This window comes from Limanda limanda, chromosome 16, assembly GCF_963576545.1.
Source record: "Limanda limanda chromosome 16, fLimLim1.1, whole genome shotgun sequence".
In the NCBI taxonomy this organism is placed as follows: domain Eukaryota; kingdom Metazoa; phylum Chordata; class Actinopteri; order Pleuronectiformes; family Pleuronectidae; genus Limanda; species Limanda limanda.
The window spans coordinates 23,597,468-23,619,606 of record NC_083651.1 but is presented as its reverse complement, the minus strand read 5'-3'; the positions used below and the strand labels follow the sequence as shown (position 1 = coordinate 23,619,606).

Below are 22,139 nucleotides of genomic sequence, written 5' to 3'. Positions count from 1 at the left end.
GGATAGAAAGAAGAGAAAGAGGAGCTGAAGAACAAATGAGGGAGGGAGAGAGAGAGAGAGAGAGAGAGAGAGAGAGAGAGAGAGAGAGATATGCAAAGTGAGGCTTCCCAGGAAAGGTTCCTCATCAATCACAGAGCTGTTAGAATAATGGAGCCTCGAGTGCTCACACCATCAATCTGCAGCACACCTCACTGGACCAGGCCAGAAGAGGAAAGAATGGAATAGATCAAAAACAGAAGTTACAACAGAGAAAGTGGCGTGGAGAGAAATGTAAACCCACACGTGGCTCCTGAGCCAACATGATGGAAACACATGCATGCCAAAGCTTCATGGGCGCACACACATACACACACACACATACACACACACACACACAGGCAGACCAAGGGGTCGAAGATGCAAGAAGGTGAGGCACATTGGCATTTATGACAGCTGCTTGTCAAGACAGGAGCTGTTGCACACACACACACACACACACACACACACACACACACACACATACACACACACGCAGCGGCTTTGGTCTCTGCTACGTGTTAACGCAGTCGAACAGCTGAGGGCCTCTGTGGAACGCAGAGACCAGACCACAACACCGGTGACCACAGACTCAGCGCAGGAGAGACAGAAGCTGCATGTCCAGCAAACTGTCAAACCGATTTCATGCAAAGATGGTACGTGTCACGAGCAATAACAATCTAAATCAGTGGCTGTTCCTTGGCACCACATGATTATTTGGGCCATCCCAATGTTGGAAAGAATAACATTCATAAAAAAATAATTCTTCTTGTAAATGATTAATGTTTTACAAGTTCCTCACAGGATTTGGGGCGTGTTGAAGAGAGAGAGAGAGTCTTCGGCCTCAGTGGAAGTAAGACAGGGGGAGGTGTGAGACTGATGGACCTTTCGTTGGCCTCGTGCTGCCTCTTGGCCACAGTCCCGTTCTTTATTATTCTGGCCTAGATACTGGGTACAGTGGAGCTCTGACAACCAGTACAACTGCTTTTATTTGACATCTATAGCTAACTGTGATCGGGACATTCTCCCTTCTGTTTTCATCCCTGGAGCCAAGCAACAAACGCAATGTTCTCTGTGAGTAAAACACTAGTTCCCTCGTGGCTCATTCTCTGTTAACCAAGCATTTCCACAAATATCTTACAGGTGTCATCTGAGCCCTCAAAGGTGATGAAGACCTCAGCCCTGCTAAGAAAACCTGAATCTGGCGGGGTTATTACTGAGTCCTGCAGCTGAAGGCCAGACCAGCCAGGGAGCTACTAATAGCTTGGACCGTGGACCGTCCCACTGAGGAGAGGCAGTCTAAATGTGGGAGGAGATTAACAGGACAGGAAAGTAGAAAACTACAGGATGTTAGGAAAAGAATGTCTTAGATATTGAAAAAAAAGTCTTACATTTACAAGACTAAAGTCGTACTATAACAATGTAAAGTATCAGGAAAATTAAGGAAAATATAACGTAATTTATTATCGTAACATCATGACTTTATTATCGTAACATCATGACTTATTTTTGAAATCTCTGATATTTTTTTCCAATTACTCCATCTTAGAAAACCTTTTAGTAATCATAAAGATATTCATTTGTCTTGTGAGGTAAATGGAAGTGTACAGATCTCTTCAGCCTTTATCTTTCAATGTAGAGTTTAAAATTGGGCCATATAGCATCTGAGCTAATACCAGGACCTAATGGTGGTTTAAGATTGGAACCATTTGCCTGGTCTGGGAGTCAGTCATTCCTGAAATTCAATCTGAAGTAAAGTAAAAGGTACAACTGATTCCCTCTGATCAGCAGCTTCGTGTTTCAAAGCACAGTTGAGTATTAAAACGTACCTGAATGTATTCCCTGTTGCTGTCTTCGTTGGGCGTCCATCCGTTGTCGTGGTAGTTGAGTCGGGCCTGACGCGGCAGCCAGTGCTCATCATAGAAACTTGACGAGGCTGTGATCTGGTCGTCAGTGATCTTTCCCGACTCCATACCGAAGGCGTTACTACAGTGGAAATCTGAAGGGAGAAGGGATTTTAATGACTCTACCTCTTTGCGTTTCAATACAACACAAAGTGTGTCGAGTCTTATACTTACTCTCACTGACTTCCTTGTGCGTCATGTTGTATCGGGCCGAGAAGCCGTCTTTGGCCACGGCCATGTCCGTGTGGAAGGACAGCGACAGAATCCCGGTAGATGATTGGATCTCGGGAGGCACCCTGGTCCCACAGTAACGGCCAATCAGGGGGCCCACTGTCGATCAAACAAGAAGGATTTGTTTATCCTCCAGTCTGTTTCAAACTTAGCCAGCAACTTCTACAGCACATGTCATATATAAGGATGAAGGGATTTCAATACTCTATCAATCCCTTCATGTCTAAATCCTCTCCTCTGTCTCTATCATGTATTACTTACGTTCTCCTCCATTAGCTCTGTCACTCCTTCCAGCCACTGACATTTGCTCATCGCTCCGCCTACTGAAGTCAGCACCTCTCTTCCCTATCATCACCATCTATCAACTCTATCTCAGGACTGGACATGGTTTTACAGTGTGTATGTGTGTGTGTGTCTGTGTGTGTGTTTGTGCGCTTGTGTGTGTCTGGGTGCAAATCCGAGGATTTAAGTGATTTCTGTACTGTCTTCATCTCTAATACCACAACTTGTACATGTCACCACAAACCGATGAGTGTGCTTTGGAGCCCTAGGGTGTGGGCTGTGTGTGTGTGTGTTTGTGTGTGTGTGTGTGTGTGTGTGTGTGTGTGTGTGTGTGTGTGTGTGTGTGTGTGTGTGTGTGTGTGTGTGTGTGTGTGTGTGTGTGTGTGTGTGTGTGTGTGTGTGTGTAGGGTTGGGAGCGCAGTAGATCCATCCTGCTGCTCTCTAACTCCCCTTTGACACACACATACACACACGAGGAGAGGGAGGAGCAGGGAGGAGACAAGCAAACAGCTGACAATCTATCAGAGTTATGGATTTTTTGTGTTCCTTCCCTTTTTGAATGGGTGGATATTTGAAATGGGCTTTTGAGCAAATAACGGTAATGAGAAGAGAAGAGCAGAGCAGAGCGGAGAAGAGAAGAGAAGAGAAGAGAAGAGAAGAGAAGAGAAGAGAAGAGAAGAGAAGAGAAGAGAAGAGAAGAGAAGAGAAGAGAAGAGAAGAGAAGAGAAGAGAAGAGAAGAGAAGAGAAGAGAAGAGAAGAATCCACAGAAATGTTTGTAATAAGTATTTACAGCTGTTGGTAATACTTTCTTGGATTTATGAGTTAGTATCTTTACCTAACAGTTAGAATTTGTTTTACTGTGTGCAGGCACTAACTCTCACATTCATTTAATAACTTCCATGTATTGTGGACAGCCTAACCAAAACCATATATATAACTCCACCAGGAAAAGCTAAAGAATAACCCAAAGGGAACAGTATTTTGTCGGGCTTGTTTCCTACAGAATGTCTCATCTGTTCCAACAGTTTCTGTAATCTCTCTCAGGAGCCTCCTGAGAATCTCTATCCTCCCTCAATTACAACGATTTAAGCCGTGCCACATCAGAAACATACTCGTGTGCAAACAAAGAGGTGAAGGCTAAACCACAGACTCATACAAGACAACCACAAACCCTTCTTGTTGTGTGTTTCTCTCTCTAATCAACTCAAAACTGACGTCTCCCACCATTTATCGTCTGATCCTCTTCTCCCCTTCTCCTTTGAATAAATAGATCTTGAGGTCAAGCCTCCTCTCAACATCTCCTCCCTTCCTCCCACACCTTTAACCCTACGAGATACGCACACGCTGCTTCTCTTTCCTGCTTTCCTTCCTCCTTGTCTTCTCTTCCTGTTTCACTTCCTGCACCCCCCCACCCAAAGCAAGTCCTTCACCTCTGCATCTCAGTCTGTACATGTCCTCACCTTTCAACCCTCCTCCCACTTTGTTTCACTTTCCTTCCTCTGCTTCCATCCGGCCATCCTTGTCTCTCATCACTCAGAGTAGGGGACCTTTCATCCTCTCTTTCTCCTCGTCTTCGTTTTCAGCCTTTATCTTTGCTTAATGTCCCTTGTCTACTTTTAAGGGCTTTTCTCTATTCTTCTTTATTTAACATTTTCCTTTAAACCACGTTTCCTGACCTTTCTTAACCCCTCAGGCTTAAGTCATATTTACTGTGAAGTTATTAATCGAGAGAAAAGCACCATGGCTTTCTTTTCCTTGCTTTTTTGTGAGCATGCAACAAATACAATGATGAAGACCAAGACTATTTCTTCACTCCTCTCCAGCACCACCTTCCCATCGCTCTCTTTTTTCCAGTCCTCTTCTCGGAGGCAGACCAGAACTCTCCTGGCCTTCATTTATTCATCTCAGCATTGTCTCTCTTTGTTCCAGTATTCCCAGCAGTAGATGACTTTTTCACTGCCCTTTCCACATGCTCTTCTCTTTCTCTCTACCTCTTCCATTTCTTGAAACTGGATCCAAGCTCTTTGTGCCTTCGGATGTGTCCATCTAAACTCATCCAGTCCTCCCAAGCAGCGAGACCAGAAATATCCCGAGCCCTCTACCATTCCTCCTCTCACCGCCCCTCTCTACTCCCTGCTCTCAGCTATTTTCCCCTTGAAAAGTTATGCTGTTTCTCCAGAGTAGGTGCCAACATCCCGCCTGTGAGCTTTGCTTTCATCTACCAACGCACAGCTACTAAAATAGTTGCCGCTCCACCTCAGTCAATAATGATGTAGGCGGGGCAGAGAACGCACCGTTTTCACTTGGCTTTGTATATTGACTCATGAAATGGTTGAATTGTTGTTTAACTTCCACACAAAGATCATTACTATCACCAGTTTTATCGAGGCTCACATCACCAACACTGACATTTTCCCACCAACTCATTTGATCTGCGTCTCACCTCCAGGGAGCCCGTCCCAGACCTCAAGCCAGTCGTATTTGCAGTCCCCCTCTCCCCCTGGCAGGGGGTCGTTCTCCAGGTCAAAGGTGAGGAAGCTGAGGGTGACGTCCATGCTGGGAGGGACAACAATGATGAAGGAGCACTCCAGGTTGTGCGGGTATTTGTCGGGGAAGCCCGGAGACTCGATGAGACCCGAGGGGCTGGTGAAGTTACGGGAACAGTCTGAACCTGGGAGGAAAACACAGAAACACAACACATTTAACACAACATACGTCAAATAGAGAATGTAAATTAAAAGCTTGAGGTTGTGACCTCGACTTTAAAAAATGAAAACTCTAAGCACACAGTTTGTTTAGAAAAGGACGTAGACTCCTCAGACTATCATTATAACTCAAACTAATGGTTTTCTTCTGGACGTTCAGGTGGGCGGTTTTTAGAGGAGGTTGCTTTGAAATGAATGCCAAACTTACTATGTGATGTTATGTCAGTTTTCTTTGCTCGATGGATTGGAGAGATTAACTGACTCCACACTGTGTATTTCAAACATGCAATATATAACTAGGTCTAGTTGTTTCTAGACACTTTAATGAAGATTTGTTAAATCTTTAAATGCAGTTAATATGAAAAGTTGAGACATGCAGAGGTAGTTCTACTTGATCTTTGGTGTGTGCAATAAAAATGATTGGAAATAAGAATATCTGATATAAAACAACTATTGTGATTTATAATCCACAATGTGTAAAGTCAAAGATACAGAAAAATATGAGACAGCAATTAAAAAAAATAAAGAACACAGAGAAAGAAAGATAAAGTTTGAGTTTCCATGTCCATATGCATTTATACTAAGAGCAAGAGGCTGTATTCCAACATAATAATAATCCAGGCCTCGCCCCCAACTCTAAACTTTAATATAAATTCATAGACAGAGGTGAGAATAGATGGTGTAAGAGAAACACAAAAAATTGGATGGAGAAAGACAGATGCAGACTGTTGACAGATTGCTGTCTGGCTATTATGATGAGCTTTAGATATCATACATGCACACGCACGTGTACACATACACACACACTCTAGTGCACACACATATGCGCACACAGTGATCAGGGGGTAATCTGGGGATCTTCATTTCTAAATTACTGTAATACCCTCTTCACTAATACTCACACACATTATGTAGTGAATGTGGTCGCACCAACTGTGCCATTATTCCAGTCCAGCGAGCCATGTATGACCACGCAGCAGACACACACACACGCACACACACAGTCTGAGCCTCTTACGATAACCCATTTCTCCACAGTCTGTTTGGGTGTCTGCTATTGTGCTCGCGTGCTTGCATGAGTAAATGAAGACAAAGTAAGAATGTGTGTGTTTGCGTCCATGACACAACCTGTCCACATCTTTCAGCTGCGTTTTTCAGTGTGTGCAACTGACGGAACAGACACACATCAGTTTCAATCAATACAGCTGATATCATCCATTGGTAACTCCACAGCCTACACTCACGTTCAGTGGCGTTTTCAATGGAGAGTAGCTTGATACACAAAAGGCATGTTTTTCTCTTTAATCTTTATTCCACAGTGTGGTGTTTCAGTTTGAAAGCAGGACTTATTGATTTCAAGTTCAGATTTTGTAACAACCCCGGCTTGTGGGTCACATCTGTTTTGCTTGTGCTCAAACTGTGAGATTGCACTCGTTTCTGGGACAGATTTCCTGCCCTCCAACTTCAGCTCTTCTCCTCAGGCTTTCGTAAATGAAACAGTCCCGCTCTAGTTGTGGGGGTGTTGGATTTACCTCTTCACGAGTCACACCCTCCACATCTTTGTTTTTGGACAAACTTGATGCCCAAAAGAAAGAATCCAAGAGCAGACATTTCACCCACACTGAAGTAGCTTGAGCGCAAGAGATGAGGAGAGCAGGAAATCTAAGCACAAGCCGGAGCTATTTCATGGTGAGCACAGGGTTTTGAGTGAAAGCGTTAAAAATAAGGCCTGCTCTCACAAACGCTTAAATACAGGTCGTATGTACTTGTACTGCTTTTAAGTGTCTGATAAATTTAATAAACATCTCCAGGAGAATCTGAAGATAGTGATTTTATCTTTTCCTGTCTCCACCCCTTCCTTTTCTCTAACTTCTGGAATTTCAGTAAAACCCACCCTGAAGTAGCAGCTACATCCTGATTCTATTGAATTGTAGTTTTTACACCATTTCTTTGATTCACACTGATCTACATGAATGCCATGTGCATGTCATCGTGCATTTTCCCCAACAACATCTATATTTGACTCTGGGTTATCTCTCTTTCTTGTATCTCCCTGTCTGTTTTTATGTCCCACTTTCTAATCTGATTTACTTGTTATCATAACCTTCTCCCTCACTGTCATGACCTCCGACGTAGACACACCCACACTCACACACATTGTCTCTCATGGGGGTTCCCCTCGCGTCTGGCCCCCCTGCGGAGTGTGTTGCTAGATAGCGTGGTTGTGTGTGACTATGAGCATGTGTGTGTGTGTGTGGAGGGAATGCCTGACCAGTTCTGTTGCCGGCAGCGTTTCTATTCCCTTCTCATTACTTCATGTTCATGAACATCACAAAAACACTCGTGCCCTCTTTTCCGCTCCTCCGCCCCGTCTCCGGTGGCTCCTCCCTCAGAGCAAAGCCCATCTCCACCCTTTCCTGATATGTTTTCCAAAAACAATTTTTGAAATTTGCTGGAAATATTCCAAACTGCTTACGATTTGTTCCACATACACAGTTTATTGATTTCTCTTTTGTGCCTCACCATTACTCTCCAGCCATTTCTCCCTCCTTTTCAAAGTTGTGTGTAAACCCCCGACTTCACTTCATATCTTGCTCCTCATTCTCTCCAGCTGTTCTTTCTTTACCAACCTCTCATGCATCTTATAATCTTTCACGACTCCATCATTCCCTTTCCCGTCCCACTGTCTCATTTCCTTTTCTTTTCTGCTCACTTCCCATCTGTTTGAATTGGGCGGGTGTGAAAGAAACACGTGTTTCATTGTATTTGGATGGCATGAGCTGGCATGCAAACGCTTTCATTCATCTAGGTTGTGAGTATTTCCTATATGAATATGTATGTGTGCAAGTGCTGTATCAGTGTGTGTCTGGTGAGCTGGCATTAAGACGTCTTCTTCCCTTAGACCTGTCATTCATGCCACTGGCAATTTGACGAATCAAATCCAGAATTATTCCCCTACCTCCCTCCACCAGTCTGTAACACACACACACTTCACAAACCTCCGATTCCACCTCAGTATCGTAGGAGTGGGAAGCAACATTTTCAGCCCTTGCAACAGAAACACAGCAGGGATTTCCCTTAATGATAAAGTCCCCATCCAGCCGAATTACTGCTGACATATGAAATTAAGTTGTCACAAGACAATCGCCCCTTTAGCTACCCAACTGCAATTTGCTAAAAGCTGCAACAACTGTGTACATGAGGGAAATCTACCCACTAATTCAACAATTTATAGAATTCACACTGAATGTGTGTTCCTAGTGGTCATGGGAAGTGCAGTGCTGACTTTGGTGCAATTTGGACACACTAAGTTCAATATTAATACAAATTCAATAAACAAGCAATCAGTGGTCTGTGTGTGTGAGTGCTCCTTTATTTTCATTAAAGATATGGGACTGCAGATACTGATCTCATGGAACAACAACTACACTTTAACAGTAAATGAGCAGAGAAATGACGGTATTGTAGAAACAGTGTTATGATAGAAGTGGAATTAAAGTCGTGACGACGGGTTTTTGCACTCTTACCACCGCAGTTAGCATGGTTGCTAGCCTAGCCCGCTAGCGCCGTTTTGAAAGCTCGTTATAACCGTATGTGACCGTGCACACATGCCGTCAGTGCTCTAACGACCCACCGTCAGCCGGACAACTCCGCTGGCTTAACACACACGTCACATTAATCGTAGAATCATAGTTGTGTTTGGGTTTGTGTGGGTTTGTTGGAAGCAGGAAGTTTGAGACGAAAACCGGAAGCGGAAATGTGAAATACGGAAATGACGTCGTACGGAAATGACGTTGTACAGAAATGATGACGTTTGCGGACCAATCACAGCCAAGGGCTGTTCGTAAATAAACACGGACAGTTAGAAAAGTCAAAGGTGCACGAAAAGCTGTCCAAGGTGCTTTTTAAAACGTTGTCTGTTTTAGAAAAAACGGAGAAGCAAAAATCGTCATTTAGCAGTGCATACAGATTGCCTTTGATCTTGTCACACTGTAGCAACTCTGATCTACATCAAAGGCATTTAGAATTTTCAACCACATACATCTTGCACAAGATTTAGATATTGGCTCACTTCCATACCTGACCACCTGAGGTAGTAACCAGCAGAGCAGACCTGGACATTTTGACTTTATTTTGATTTGCAAGCATTTTCGAATTTATCCTCAAAGATGCACGAAAACCCAATGACCCTCAAGGAGATAGAGGACACGATATTCAGTCCTTCTGTCTTAGACTTGCTAATGGAGATTTGTCCGTCTAACATTAGCGACTCTTCTCTTCCTCCTAATGATACCCCTGCTGAGGAGTGGGGCCCCCAGGAGCCTCAGACCGAGTGCTACGTGCCTCCCGGAGCAGCACCGCTCAGCCTGGAGCAGCCAGTCCTGCCTGTGCCTGGATTTCATGCTGCACAGACCGACTTTCCTCTTCTTCCTCTTTCTGATGCACTACTTGCTGAGGTAGCGTTTGGCCCCCAGGAGCCTCAGACCGAGTGCTACATGCCTCCCGGAGCAGCACCGCTCAGCCTGGAGCAGCCAATCCTGCCTGTGCCTGGATTTCATGCTGCACAGACCGACTTTCCTCATCTTCCTCTTTCTGATGCGCTTGCTGAGGTAGCGTTTGGCCCCCAGGAGCCTCAGACTGAGTGCTACATGCCTCTGGGAGGAGCACAGTTCAACCTGCAGCAGCAAGTCATGTCTGCCACTGGATTCCATGCTGCACAGACCGGAATACCTCTTCTTCCTCCTTACTATTCCCCAGCTGAGGAAAGGTTTGGCCCCGTGCAGCCTCAGACGGAATGCTACATGCCTCACGGAGGAGCACCGCTCACCCTCCAGCAGCGAGTCCTGCCTGTCCCTAGATTTCATGCTGCACAGACCAGTTTAACTCCTCTTCCTCCTTATTATGCGCCCGCTGAGGAAAGGTTTGGCCCCCAGCTTCTTCAGACAGACAACTACAGGCAAGCAGCACAGTTCAGCCTGCATCACCCAGTCATGCCTGCCCCTGAACAGGCTCCTCCGATGTACCAGCCACCAACTGTCATGCAGCCAAACTACATGTACTACCAGGGAGCTCCTTCTTACCACAGCCAGGTAAGGTATTATTAACAGGTTAAAGATTGATTCATAAGAACTTTATCAATATCAGCTAATGATAAAAAATGATACTTCTTATTCACTTATAGAACTAATAGTTCATGGAGAGTAGTGATCCTGACTGAGTTCTGGGATATACCACAGAGCAACTATCCATCAATCATTGATCTGTCATTGTTGGGATTACCACGTTAGCATCATGACAGGGATTATTAGGTCTGGTTTAAATATAACTATGTACAGGCTGTGTTTTTAGTCCACAGCAGCTTATTCAAGCAGTAACTAAAACTTTGTGTTTGTGTCTCCAGTTCAACAACGGGCCAGTTGTGAGTCTCCCTCAGGGCGTTGGAACGGGCCTGACTCCTATAGGATCCATGTATGTATCTCACACATAAATGCAAACAAACACACACCTGTGAGCCTATGTTTGTATCTTCAAACCCTCTTCTTCTGTCATCTAATGTGTCTCCCTGATTGTGTCTTTATAGGAATGGAAATATCTTTTATGGGGTTGCGGACCGTTCATCTCCTCCTGTCGCTTCAGATGTCTTTGTAATTAACTCCAACGCGCCACAGTAAGTTCACCTGACTGATTCATCATCTGTGGCTGACCACAACAAAGCCCGACTCAAAATTAATCACAGTCACCTCATGTGTCTTATTTTTATTATCCATCTATGAACCTGTATCCTCGTTTCTTTCCTCAAAGCAGAAATTCATGCTCTCCCTCTGTTTTGCTATTTTCCCATAGAAAGAAAAGGTGTTACACAAAGCTGCACGACAAGAGCCAGCCGTACGTCAAGAGGCCCCCAAACGCGTTCATGATATTCCGCATGGAACAGAGGCCACTCGTTGTGGCAGAGATCCAAAATCCTGAATGTGCCGCTGTCAACAAAGTCATTGGAAAGAGAGTAGGTGTCTTTGCTCTGTATGTTTGGAACTCTTGGTGTCACACAAACTTCACCAGAGTTTAATAAAAGATTTAAAAGCGGTCGAGTAGGCTACTGTCAAAGACAACACTTCTGAAATGTTGAATTGTTCCTCTAACTATACTTCTGTGTGCACTTATGCTTGTGTTGTTGTGTGTCCACAGTGGAAGTCAATGTCCAAAGAGGAGCAGGCAAGATACTATGAATATGCAAGCACGCAGAAGCAGATTCATTATCAGCGTTTCCCTGGGTGGTCGACCCGTGACAATTACGTATGTACTATGCACTATGCTCACATACAACTCCTATCATTTAACACACAATAATGCAACTGATATCACAGTCTGACATGTTTGTCTATATGTACAGGGCAAAAAGAGGAAGAGGATCCGGAGGAAGGGTCCAAGTACGACTGAAGATTATATGTGATTTGAACTCTCCAGGGATTGAGAATTCTCTGAAGACCTTCACCTGTGCTCTGTGTATTCGTTTTGTACCTGTTTTTATAAATACCTTTTTTAAATTATTTTTTCATTCTGATCCAAAGCATCAAGTACAAAATTAATAATCAACTTGTGTTTTAAAATGTTGACTTTGACATCTGAATAAACCAGCATTAAACCTTGGAACATTTTCAGCTTTTCATTACTCAAAACACTGTCATCTTTAGTGACATATACAGAAAACAACTCTATAGGAAAGAAGTACACAAATCACATACGCCTTTCATAAAATCTCCATCAGTAGGTGGCAGAGTGAAAAATGATGTCCTATAAACCACAATGTAAACAAAGCACTATTTGAGTGAAGATGTTTCAAAAGGGCTCAATGTGCTGCACTGCAGAAGTCCATGACATTTCTGCTGCATGCTTAGGTTTAGTGTGCATTTGTCCATCAGTCCTCCAGTATTTGTGACTTCACATCTTCCCACTGAGCACCTTCCACTCATCGCTGGGCCAGATCAAGATCCTCTTAGCTCAATGAAAGCCAGAGGAGGGAGGAGCGAGCGCTGTGATTGGTCGGACTCGTGTAATAAACTGACTTGATGTGCAGTCGAACAGAGGCAGATAGGAAATGCCTGCAGGCGCTGTGCAGAATGTAAACAACAGTTATTAGAAGAATTGTCACAATCACTTCCACATTACACCGCCTGAGGATTGTGTGTGTGTGCGTTACTCAATAAAAATCTGTTCACACACTTTCACTTTGGGACTCACTTCCCATGTAATTAAAAGAAATTGGTCCTCACAGGGTAAGAACAACTTCAAAATTGAAGTTAAGATTTTTATTTGAAGGTTTAGGTAAGGAGAAGTCAGAAAAGTCTCCAGGGAATTCATTCATGTCAACGTGAGTGAGTATGCGTGTGTGCGTGTGGGGTAATGTTTCCGAGCAGACATGCAACCTCCCCTGTATTTATGAGTAACCAATCAGCCTGCATCAGTGCATTCATATATGTGTATGTGTGTGTGTGTGTGTGTGTGTGTGTGGGTGTGTGTGTGTGTGTGTGTGTGTGTGTGTGTGTGTCAGCGTGTGTGTGTGTCTGGTGAGTTCTGGGTCACAATAACAGCTGGGGGCTCACTGCCCAGACAGTCAAATGCGATTGGCCGTTATATTCTTGCGGCTGTGTTCGTATTGGCTGAGATATTACTACAGTATCCATAGTAAAAGAGCTGTAAACAGAATCAAGCGCTTTGCATGTGAAGGGCCTAGTTTTTGTTTGTTTGTTTGTTTGTGTAGCCAACCCACAAATAATAATGGGTATTATACATACACATGAGTTTTTGTTCATGTGTGGGCGGATCAAAGTGTATTATATATTTACTATATTCAGTATTTGATATTCTTTTTTCAATTATAATATGTACATAATTTTGTTCGTTTGTAAAATATATAAGAGATATATGCTGCTGTGATTAAGGCTTGTATTCCATGGTAAGTAATTGTTTCTCTATCTGCATGTGCACTTGTTTCCAGACTGATTAGAGTGTTAATCTTTGAGGGGTCGAGTAATTAGGACACCCAGTGAGTGGGGGGCAGTTTCCTCCAACATGCTAACACACACACACACACACACACACACACACACACACACACACACACACACACACACACACACACACACACACACACACACACACACACACACACACACACACACACACACACACGCAAACCTTCTCTCTTCTCTCAAAAACATAGACCCAAGTAACGGGATTCCCCAGGCGGGAATGGGTCAGGGACCGCCCCCAAAATATTCAGTCAAGGGGAAAAAGGAGCTTACAGGAGACATGAAAAGAAAAAGCATAATCAAATATGAAAACACCAGAGCCACTGGACACTGAAGCTGACTGAAAAACGCAAATATCACATAAAGTCCTTATTTTGTTTTTTTAAGAATGTAAGCAGAAAAATAGACGGGTTGACATTCTGTCCCAATATGGATCTTTTTTCCATTTATTCAAGAGGTCTTTCAGTTACAACTACAGAGACAAATCACACTGAAATGCTTCATATTAACTGACTCAGAGATCATGTTCGATATTTGGTGGTTTTTCAATTATCACAAATAAAAAATAAATTCATCAATTTACCAAATCTCTCGCCCTGTCCTCTCTCTATCCCAGACTACCAGGATGTGAACACTGACACTGTTGTTGTTTTAGGGTCCGGCGGGTGTTAAGCACAAACGACGACACACACACACACACACAAAATCCCAAAAGGCCTGTGCCAGCAAGTGAGAAACACTGACAACCGCACGTGTTGTGTTAGTAACCTCAGCCCTGTGTGTGTGTGTGTGTGTGTGTGTGTGTGTGTGTGTGTGTGTGTGTGTGTCTCACACAGGGGAACAGGGCTCAGGACTCAATTAAGCAGGCATGTGTGGAATGCTTTCAGGGGGAACGGGACAAGATGGCTGTGGGGCCAACACTGTGCGCCCCTCTGTCTCCCTCGTCCTTGATCTCAATTGGTCTCGCTTTGGCTGACCCATGGCGGCGTGAAGGGGAGCCATGTCAGCCACACACACACATCTACACGCACACAAAGTGCCATGAAGGGGAGAGATGTCTCGCCTGGACAGTGGAAGGGGCTCTCAAGGGTCCTCAGCTGTGTCTCGTGTCGCTCTCTCTGCGTCTCCCATGACACCAGGGAGATAAATGGGGCCTGGTCACCTAATGAAGCATGCTGACTTGTCCATGAGTAGCTTGTAATACAGTTCCTAATAACCCATTTGTAAAGGTGAAGCTCTGCTAAAATCATGTCCTGCTCACTTTTAAAAATCTGTCCATGTGTAAGAGTCATTTACGGAGGTAATGTGCCTCTTGAGAGTCGTGGAAAATACAGACCCTGTAGTGGAGTATTACATTGAGTGAAAACAATGGCAAAGAGCCCACTGGCGGCTGAATGGTTACAGCGTGTGCTACATCACTGCAACGTGCACGGATCGATTCTGATTGTGCACCTTTGTCGCATTTTCTCTCGCCTCCCCGTTTCTGTCTGACTCTTCACTGCTGAGAATCACATGAAGGCAAAACCACCCGAAACTAGAAGGACACCCAATAGAGCACATAACTCTGATTTGGGGTTAGAGGCCAAATAGTGCTCCTTCAATTACTTTAAAATTGTTGCATGAAATTTAAAACACTCATATATAATAGTCCGATAAATATGCCAGATATTTTTCATCAAAGAATACAAAATATTCTGTAAGAAATCTATCTATCTAAAAAAAACAATTCCCTATCTCAGAATGTTTAAGGTTTTTGTGAAATCTACAAACTTTCAAACCAAACTTTCAAAACAACAGGGACGAGGGTTGAAAATATAACTATTATGTTCCAGTGTCTCTCTTGTTGTCTGGTGAAATATTCAAAACCTGCATGCGGTCCTTTAAAATCCTTTTTTAGATGAAACTAGATGAAATGATATTCTTATATTTTTTAAAAAGTGTTAAACTGTGCAGAAAGTATCTCAACTGTAATACAATTTCCAAAGCTCAAGTGAAAACATGAAGAACAGCACAAGTAGCATCCATTTACCTGTTTTGAAGATTTCGTAGCGCAGCGAGAAGCCTGCCCCCTGGTGGGCGTAGTCCGATACGAACTTGATGTGGAGGGAGGGGCCTGACGATATGATTGGTGCAGGGGCGATGTTGCTGCAGTGTTTCCCCAGGAGGTCGGCAGACTCTGAGTTTCCATCGTGGATCTCGACGTAGTCATACCTGCAAAAGAAAAACAAACATTTAAGAATGACGTCATTCTTAGCTTCATATCGAGAACGATTAAATAGATCAGACTGAAATTCAACACCTCCACTATATACTTTCTTAAAAAAACAACATTAAATGAATGAATGAGAGGAGATTCTAAGTTGAGTTTTGGAAATTGTTAAATCCTCTCCAGCTGCTTTGATTCTGATGTTATTCGTCTCTTTCTTTATTCGTTTTCTTTTCCATCTGGCAGACATTGCACTGGATTTGGCTACAAAAAGGGAAGCGATGAGCAAATTGTTTGCATCTATCAGTGTCTCGAGGGACTTCTGAAAGCAGAGTTCCTATCAGCAGAGGCACGGGTGTCATTACAATTCAAATGAGTTGCAGCAGCATCATCGACAGTGTACAGATGGTGTAGGAGGACAAGAACCACCTGCAGAAGGCAGTGTAGAAATTGAAACCCTCTTTTGCAAAATTCTGTAAATGCACTGTAATTGAGTGATTATATTCTCGAGCTGCAATAAGCTTTCACGGCCCACAGAACACCAGTTTATGGATTACGCTGCTCGAATGTGAGATGACATGCTCCCTTTCAGCTTGCATGAGAAAAAAGTGATGTCACATGTGCAGCAGTGTAAAAGAAAAACGATTCACAATCTCACACAACTAAGCCGCCTCATCATCTACCTTTCATTCTAATAGCAAATCACAAGTTATGGATCATATCTGTAAAGCAACAGAATGCATCGCTTTAAAAAAAGATCAGCCTGACAAGACTTGTGCAAGGAAATAGATGTAGAAACAAGAATCTTGTATTTCTTCTACTATAGGGTCAAAGTCAATACAACCATATCTAATGGAGCTGTTTGAACTAGGTATGAACCCTCAAACTTGTGATGTGGAACAAATTATTCTAGGTTTCATTTTTGCTCTGGTCTATATCGACAATGTTTGTAACTCAGCCTGGGATTCACATCTTCACACATTTCAAAATTGATTTAGGATGGTTCTGCCATTTCCTGGCTCCGTGTTCCTTAGAAAGAAACTGTGTTAATCCATAATCCTTAATTCATGATAAACATCATCATTCAATGAAGGAATATACCTCAGCAAGTCCAAATCTAAATGATCATATATGTCACTTGTCCATACATATATATATATGCACTATAAAGATTCATGTTCTTACCATATGTGTCATTTCACATATATTACTATTGCTGAACATCAAACCTTAGTAACAAAAAGTCAACTATTGACTGTTTTGTTCTTTAAAAGGAGACTTCAGTCTATTTTTATTCCTGTTTCTTTCATGTTTTCTGACCCCAAATGTGTGGACCTATCTCCAGAGCCACAGCAGGAGTGTTGCCTCTGTGTCTGGATACCAAACACCCACCTGCTTGCCTCTGAAATAACTTCCTAGGAATAAATTCCTTGAGCAGCAAGGAGGACGTGACGTTTGATTCCAAGTTAAATGAGTTCAATTTCAACTAGGGAGCAAAGCAAAAAACTATGGACGGACTCTGAATGGATCCCTTCCGGTCCCAGAACTGTGAATTGCTCTGATAGCTACTGAGCTTTCTACATTTTTCTAAAGTAATCAACTAATTATGCAAAACAACTGTATTGTGTCTCTTCCATACAGCAGTGTGCTTTGAGAGCAATATTAATTCTCTCTTTAAAAATGCATCATATATAATAAGCCAGTGACAGAGAACCTCCCTGTGCGTCAACAGAAGGTATCATGTACCGCGAGGTGATAAAAGTGAAGCCCGGGGTATTGCTCACATTAAAGATACATGAACATATAAAAGGGGTGTTAATCTTTTCACTATTTGTTCACACGCGTCCAGAGTTATGTAGAACCCAGAAGCCAAAATACACACACACACACACACACACACACGATACACAGGTTATTTTTTTCCCCTACGAGGAAATCACATTGGCTTGTGTTCATGTCATGGAGACGTGCTCAACGCTAGCCGTTAATCTTGGAACAAACAGATGAAATCAGAACCCTAGAGTTAGTGGTTCTCATGAATAGAGCTCAACAGTGAAGTTACGCAAGTGAAAATGTCATCCATTTTTTGAATAGAGATTTTTATTATCAGCTATGATGATTTTAACCATCCAAGGTAGACTCACCACAAGCTACGAGATTGTGAAACAAAGTTATTTCCTCCTGTAGATGCCAAAAATCCACATATCAGCTGTATTTTAAGAAAAATGTGTTTTATTTGCACTGCCAAGGAGAAGTTGTACTCAACCCCCATCCTCAGGTGTTACCTATCTGATTTGCAGTGTTGGTGTGACTATAGAAATGACATCTAAGATCGGATTGTTAGGGGTTAAACCTTTTGTCTTGTGCACTGAAAAACACAGACAACAGGAGTGTACTGGATGACTCCTGAGCCCAGTACCAGCTTCACAAACTGCTGCCAAGTACACAGATGAGTCTGTTAGTGTCTTCATAACAGCCAGTGTGTTTTACTCTGACAGGTGAGAACGCTCCCGACATAATGAGGGTTGTACGACACCAGCTCTCCCATCATGTTTTCTGTCTGCTTTGCGTGGAAACTATCACTACAATTACAACCCAAGCTGTCACAGTGCCGCCAGCATGTGTGCGTGCATCTGTGTGTGAGTGTGAGCGTGTGCGTGTGTGTGTGAGTGTGTGTGAGTGTGTGCGCGTGTACGTGTCACAGCTCTTGTCATATTTTCCCATGAGAACGCGCCTCGTCCCAGCGACAGATTCCTCCTCCTCCTTCTTTTCCGAAATGACAACTTTGTTTAACGGCTTTTTGGTATCCGGACAAGATCTTCCTCCTCCTGACTCACTCCTATAATTATTTCTCAACGTTTCACTTCTCATCACTTTCCCTTTTTTTCCCGAACCCTTCTTTGTCTTCCTACCGATCTCTCTCTCTCTCTCTCTTTCTCCCTCTGCCCCCTTTCCAGCTGTAGCTCTCTCCCTAATGTGCTGTCGGGAACATAACCAGTGGCCAGGAGCCAGTGAGTGGGAGACACAGAGGAGGAGGTTTGGGGGGAAAGAGAATTTTTGAATTTCTGAATCTTTGAGTTTAAAAACTGTGTTGTATTAGCAGTGCTGATGGGAGAAGGAAAGACAGACAGGCTACAGAGAGATATCCATTCTAAATACATTTGAAAACACTTCCAGCTCTAATCATAGTGTTTGCTGTATTTCAGTTTGTGATTTGATCAGAGCTCACAACGCTACCTGTTAACCAGGCAGGCAGTTGGGCTACATCCATACTAATACCTCTTCATAGGGAAACGCTGCAGGCCCTATTTTAGTTTGAAAACTCAGTGTTTTAGTTTGGACAGGCAGCCACAGAGATGATTGGAAACAACCACTTGCTGTTCGGGTCTTTACTTCATCAGGCTCCTGTCACATAAGAAAGCAACCAGCCTCGGCCACAAGTGGAGAGCGCAACATGGATAATCAATTATAAGTGTTGCTGACCCTGATGTCTTTGAAAAATTCAGTATTTTAGAATATAAAACCTCCTGCGTGTGTAGAAGACGAGATGATATTTGAGAAATTGGCGACAGTTCCCATGTCCAGCAGGACGCACATGACTTTAGACCAGCACACTCAGACCCTGTGTATTTAAATGGTCACATAATATGTATTTACAGGCTCTCAGGGTGCTGACACCAATCATATAATTATTTTATGATCACAAATCAGCAAACACAATAAACATAGAGACAGGCTAGCAGCAGCTGGGCAGTGTGATTGGCCTTGTTAGCATTAAAAGTGACTGATCATAGAGCGGGTCAGAGCCAAAGGGAATTTGGCTGCTGCACTTTACACAGTTACACAACTCGTGAGTCAGTGTCAGTGCAGCCTGACACGTCCACTGTTAAACCCCCCCGACCTGGCAGCTTTTATCCACTTTGGAGAGCGTTGGAGAAAAGCACTCGTTCGTCAGGTAAAGACAAAACAGGGCCAAAAACGATCACAGGGTTGATGCCGTCCCAGAGAGAACATGACACTGCACCCGCTCTGCCAACACCTCCCCACAGACAGACAGAGACAGGTGTCCCTCCATCGCTCCCCAGCCCTGCCGTCAGCACACACTCACACACACAGGACACCTGCACAAACAAACACAAACACACACACACACACAATCCGTCTCTCGCGTAAACTACACTGATGCACACACGGAGCCCGAGGCCATGGACTCAGATGGATCTATAGGAGGGTCTGAGGCTCCCAATCTGTCTCTGTGTAGGAAGAACACAGCTCCTAACAAACTGTTTAATCCCATCATCTGTCTCTCTCTCTCTCCACTCCCCCAATATGTTTCACTGCAGCCAATCAGGGATTTGCCGAGGCTTGCCACAGGGAGGTACAAAAACCCTGAACCTGTTTCTCCCACACTTTTCCCCGAAATACGCTTGTTAACAAGCTGTGTACTGGGTTTTTATTTTTCCCTTGATCGCCTGAAGGGAAATGATGATAAAATAAAATAGTTGTTCCAAAGCCAAAGAAGGATTGAGCATTTAGGGTTTGTGTTGCGTTGTGAAAGTGGAACTGTCGACTAGCAGACATGTGGAAGTCAAAGAACTGACATGATGTGAGATATATGTTTGTGTGCTTTGGGGGTAGGTGGCTCTGCAAAGAGTTTTCTGATGGGAAGCAAGAGAGAGGCTGAGATACGGACACACTCCTCCTCCTCTCTGCCTGGGTCTTAATTGCCTTTCACACGTTCTCTCTCCCTTTAGGTCAGAGAGGAGTTGTCTTCTTACACCTGCACATTTCTTTCAAACATCAGGGGTGCCCTGAGCCGCAGACAGAGCGTCAGCACTGTAGACACACAAACACACACACAGGGAAACACAAACACACACACTAAAGAAAGCTGACAGCAGGCCAGACTCGCAGTAATGTGTGAGCGTTTGGCACAGTGTGAAAAACAGAGAGAGAGGATTAAAGTCTCTTTAAACATAAAGGACAAAAGTTGTTAATTCATCCAAGTTTGAATTCCTTGGATGTGTTATGTCATCTTTCTCAAAGCTCAAGTTTGTGTGGTGAAAGCAACGAAAGTCTAATCATAATTTGAACTGAACTGAATTTAATCTATACTAAACTTTCAACAGTGTTTTTTGTATTTATTTATAGGGACGACATTCCCTGTGTTTTATTGCTTTTTTCCCCCCCACCATTCCATCATCTCGTGTACATCTCGCTGCGAGGGAAGTGGAATCCTGGGTGGCCCCACACAAACATTTTTATAGGAACTGAAACCGTTTACAAGAAATTACACATGCACCAGCTCTCCTGCTCCAGTCAACTAATGACACAACGCCATTCAAGCTAAACTCCCATAAAAGGTATTTATGGTGGTTTCCAGGGAAGTAAAGTAGGTCTGTCAGGACAAGAACAATTATAGAGGTGGTGGATTCAGCCAAGGCCTCTGACTAAGATGCTTCCAGCAGCACTGATAATTCCCTTAAGGCACGACAGGCAGATCAGATTGTTTGTGTCTTTTCTCACTTACTCCTACTTCTTATACTCCTATCCTGTACATATCCCTGGAGATAAAGGGCTTTAAAAGTAGAATGGTGCTCACTAAAGCACATATCTCTGCTATCAAAGCCTCTGTCACATTTTTATTAAATTAATACAGGAGACCAATAATATCGAAATAAAATACCAACATTCACACCGATCAGCCAGGGCCAGTCTGTCACTGAAGTAGTTAATAAAGAGTGTAGAGAGGAGCATGACTGACTTAACTGTTATCAAGTAATAGGCCTATTACTGCCGGACAGTGTGTGTGTGTGTGTGTGTGTGTGTGTGTGTGTGTGTGTGTGTGTGTGTGTGTGTGTGTGTGTGTGTGTGTGTGTGTGCGCGTGCGTGTGTGTGTGTGCAGCAGCAGTCTCCAGGACCACCAATCGATTCCTCATTATGGCTTTAACACACATTGATCAGGGTCAGTCCTTCACAGACAAACACAGCCAACCATCCCTCCCCGGCCACACACACACACACACACACACACACACACAGACTTACTGTCATTACAGTTACAAACATTGATCAGACGGACGTTCAGGGCCTCAGGGAGCGTCTGTAAATCAGAGCACTGATATTATCATTATTACATGAGTGTGTCTGTGTGTGAGAGAAAGCAAGAGAGGGAGCTGGGGGGGGGGGTGGTCTCTTAAACTATCTTGCCATTAAACAATTTTCTAAATTTCTCATTTCTTGTGAACTCAGATCTTTTAATCAGCTGAGGATAACAGAACAATCTACACCATGAGTTGAAAAAAGAAAGCCACTCTGACATGACTTCTTAACTTTTTTCAGTCAACAGCTATTGACGTTACCCCCCTCCCTCCCTTCTCCAGGTCAAAAAACCCCACTGACACCCACCAGCACCTGGCTCGTATCCACATTGGGAATGGATTCAATCTGCATTCACTCCAGGGTCAAATGACTCTGCAGTAGACACTGGTTTTAATCGGCTCCGGCTCTGATCAGTAGAGATGGAAACGTGTCACCTGGGTGCGTGAGCTAGAACATGACTCACCAGGGGGGAAAAGTATAACTCCACTACTTTATATGAGAAAGGAGTTGATCACATTTCCAGCCGATTTACCCAAAAAAACTCTGTTCTAATTTTGGTAAATGAGGTATTACTTGCAAATGAACAGTTGGGGGAACATACGCTTTATGCAGGTATATGTTTTGGCTCTTGTGCTGTTTTTGGTAACAGTCTGCTTGAGGAAA

General features: G+C 43.5%; 1 protein-coding gene across 1 annotated transcript in view; it reads right to left on the bottom strand.

Annotated features, from left to right (window-relative positions):
- LOC133021665 (neuropilin-2-like) overlaps window positions 1-22,139 on the bottom strand; it is an 86,902-nt gene that overhangs the window by 46,269 nt on the left and 18,494 nt on the right. The window contains exons 3-6 of the mRNA XM_061088612.1: window positions 15,198-15,379; window positions 4,877-5,104; window positions 2,094-2,249; window positions 1,845-2,014 (exon numbers count right to left, since the gene is read on the bottom strand). Of these exons, the coding sequence (XP_060944595.1) occupies window positions 1,845-2,014; window positions 2,094-2,249; window positions 4,877-5,104; window positions 15,198-15,379 (736 nt within the window). The remainder of the gene's footprint in view (window positions 1-1,844; window positions 2,015-2,093; window positions 2,250-4,876; window positions 5,105-15,197; window positions 15,380-22,139) is intronic.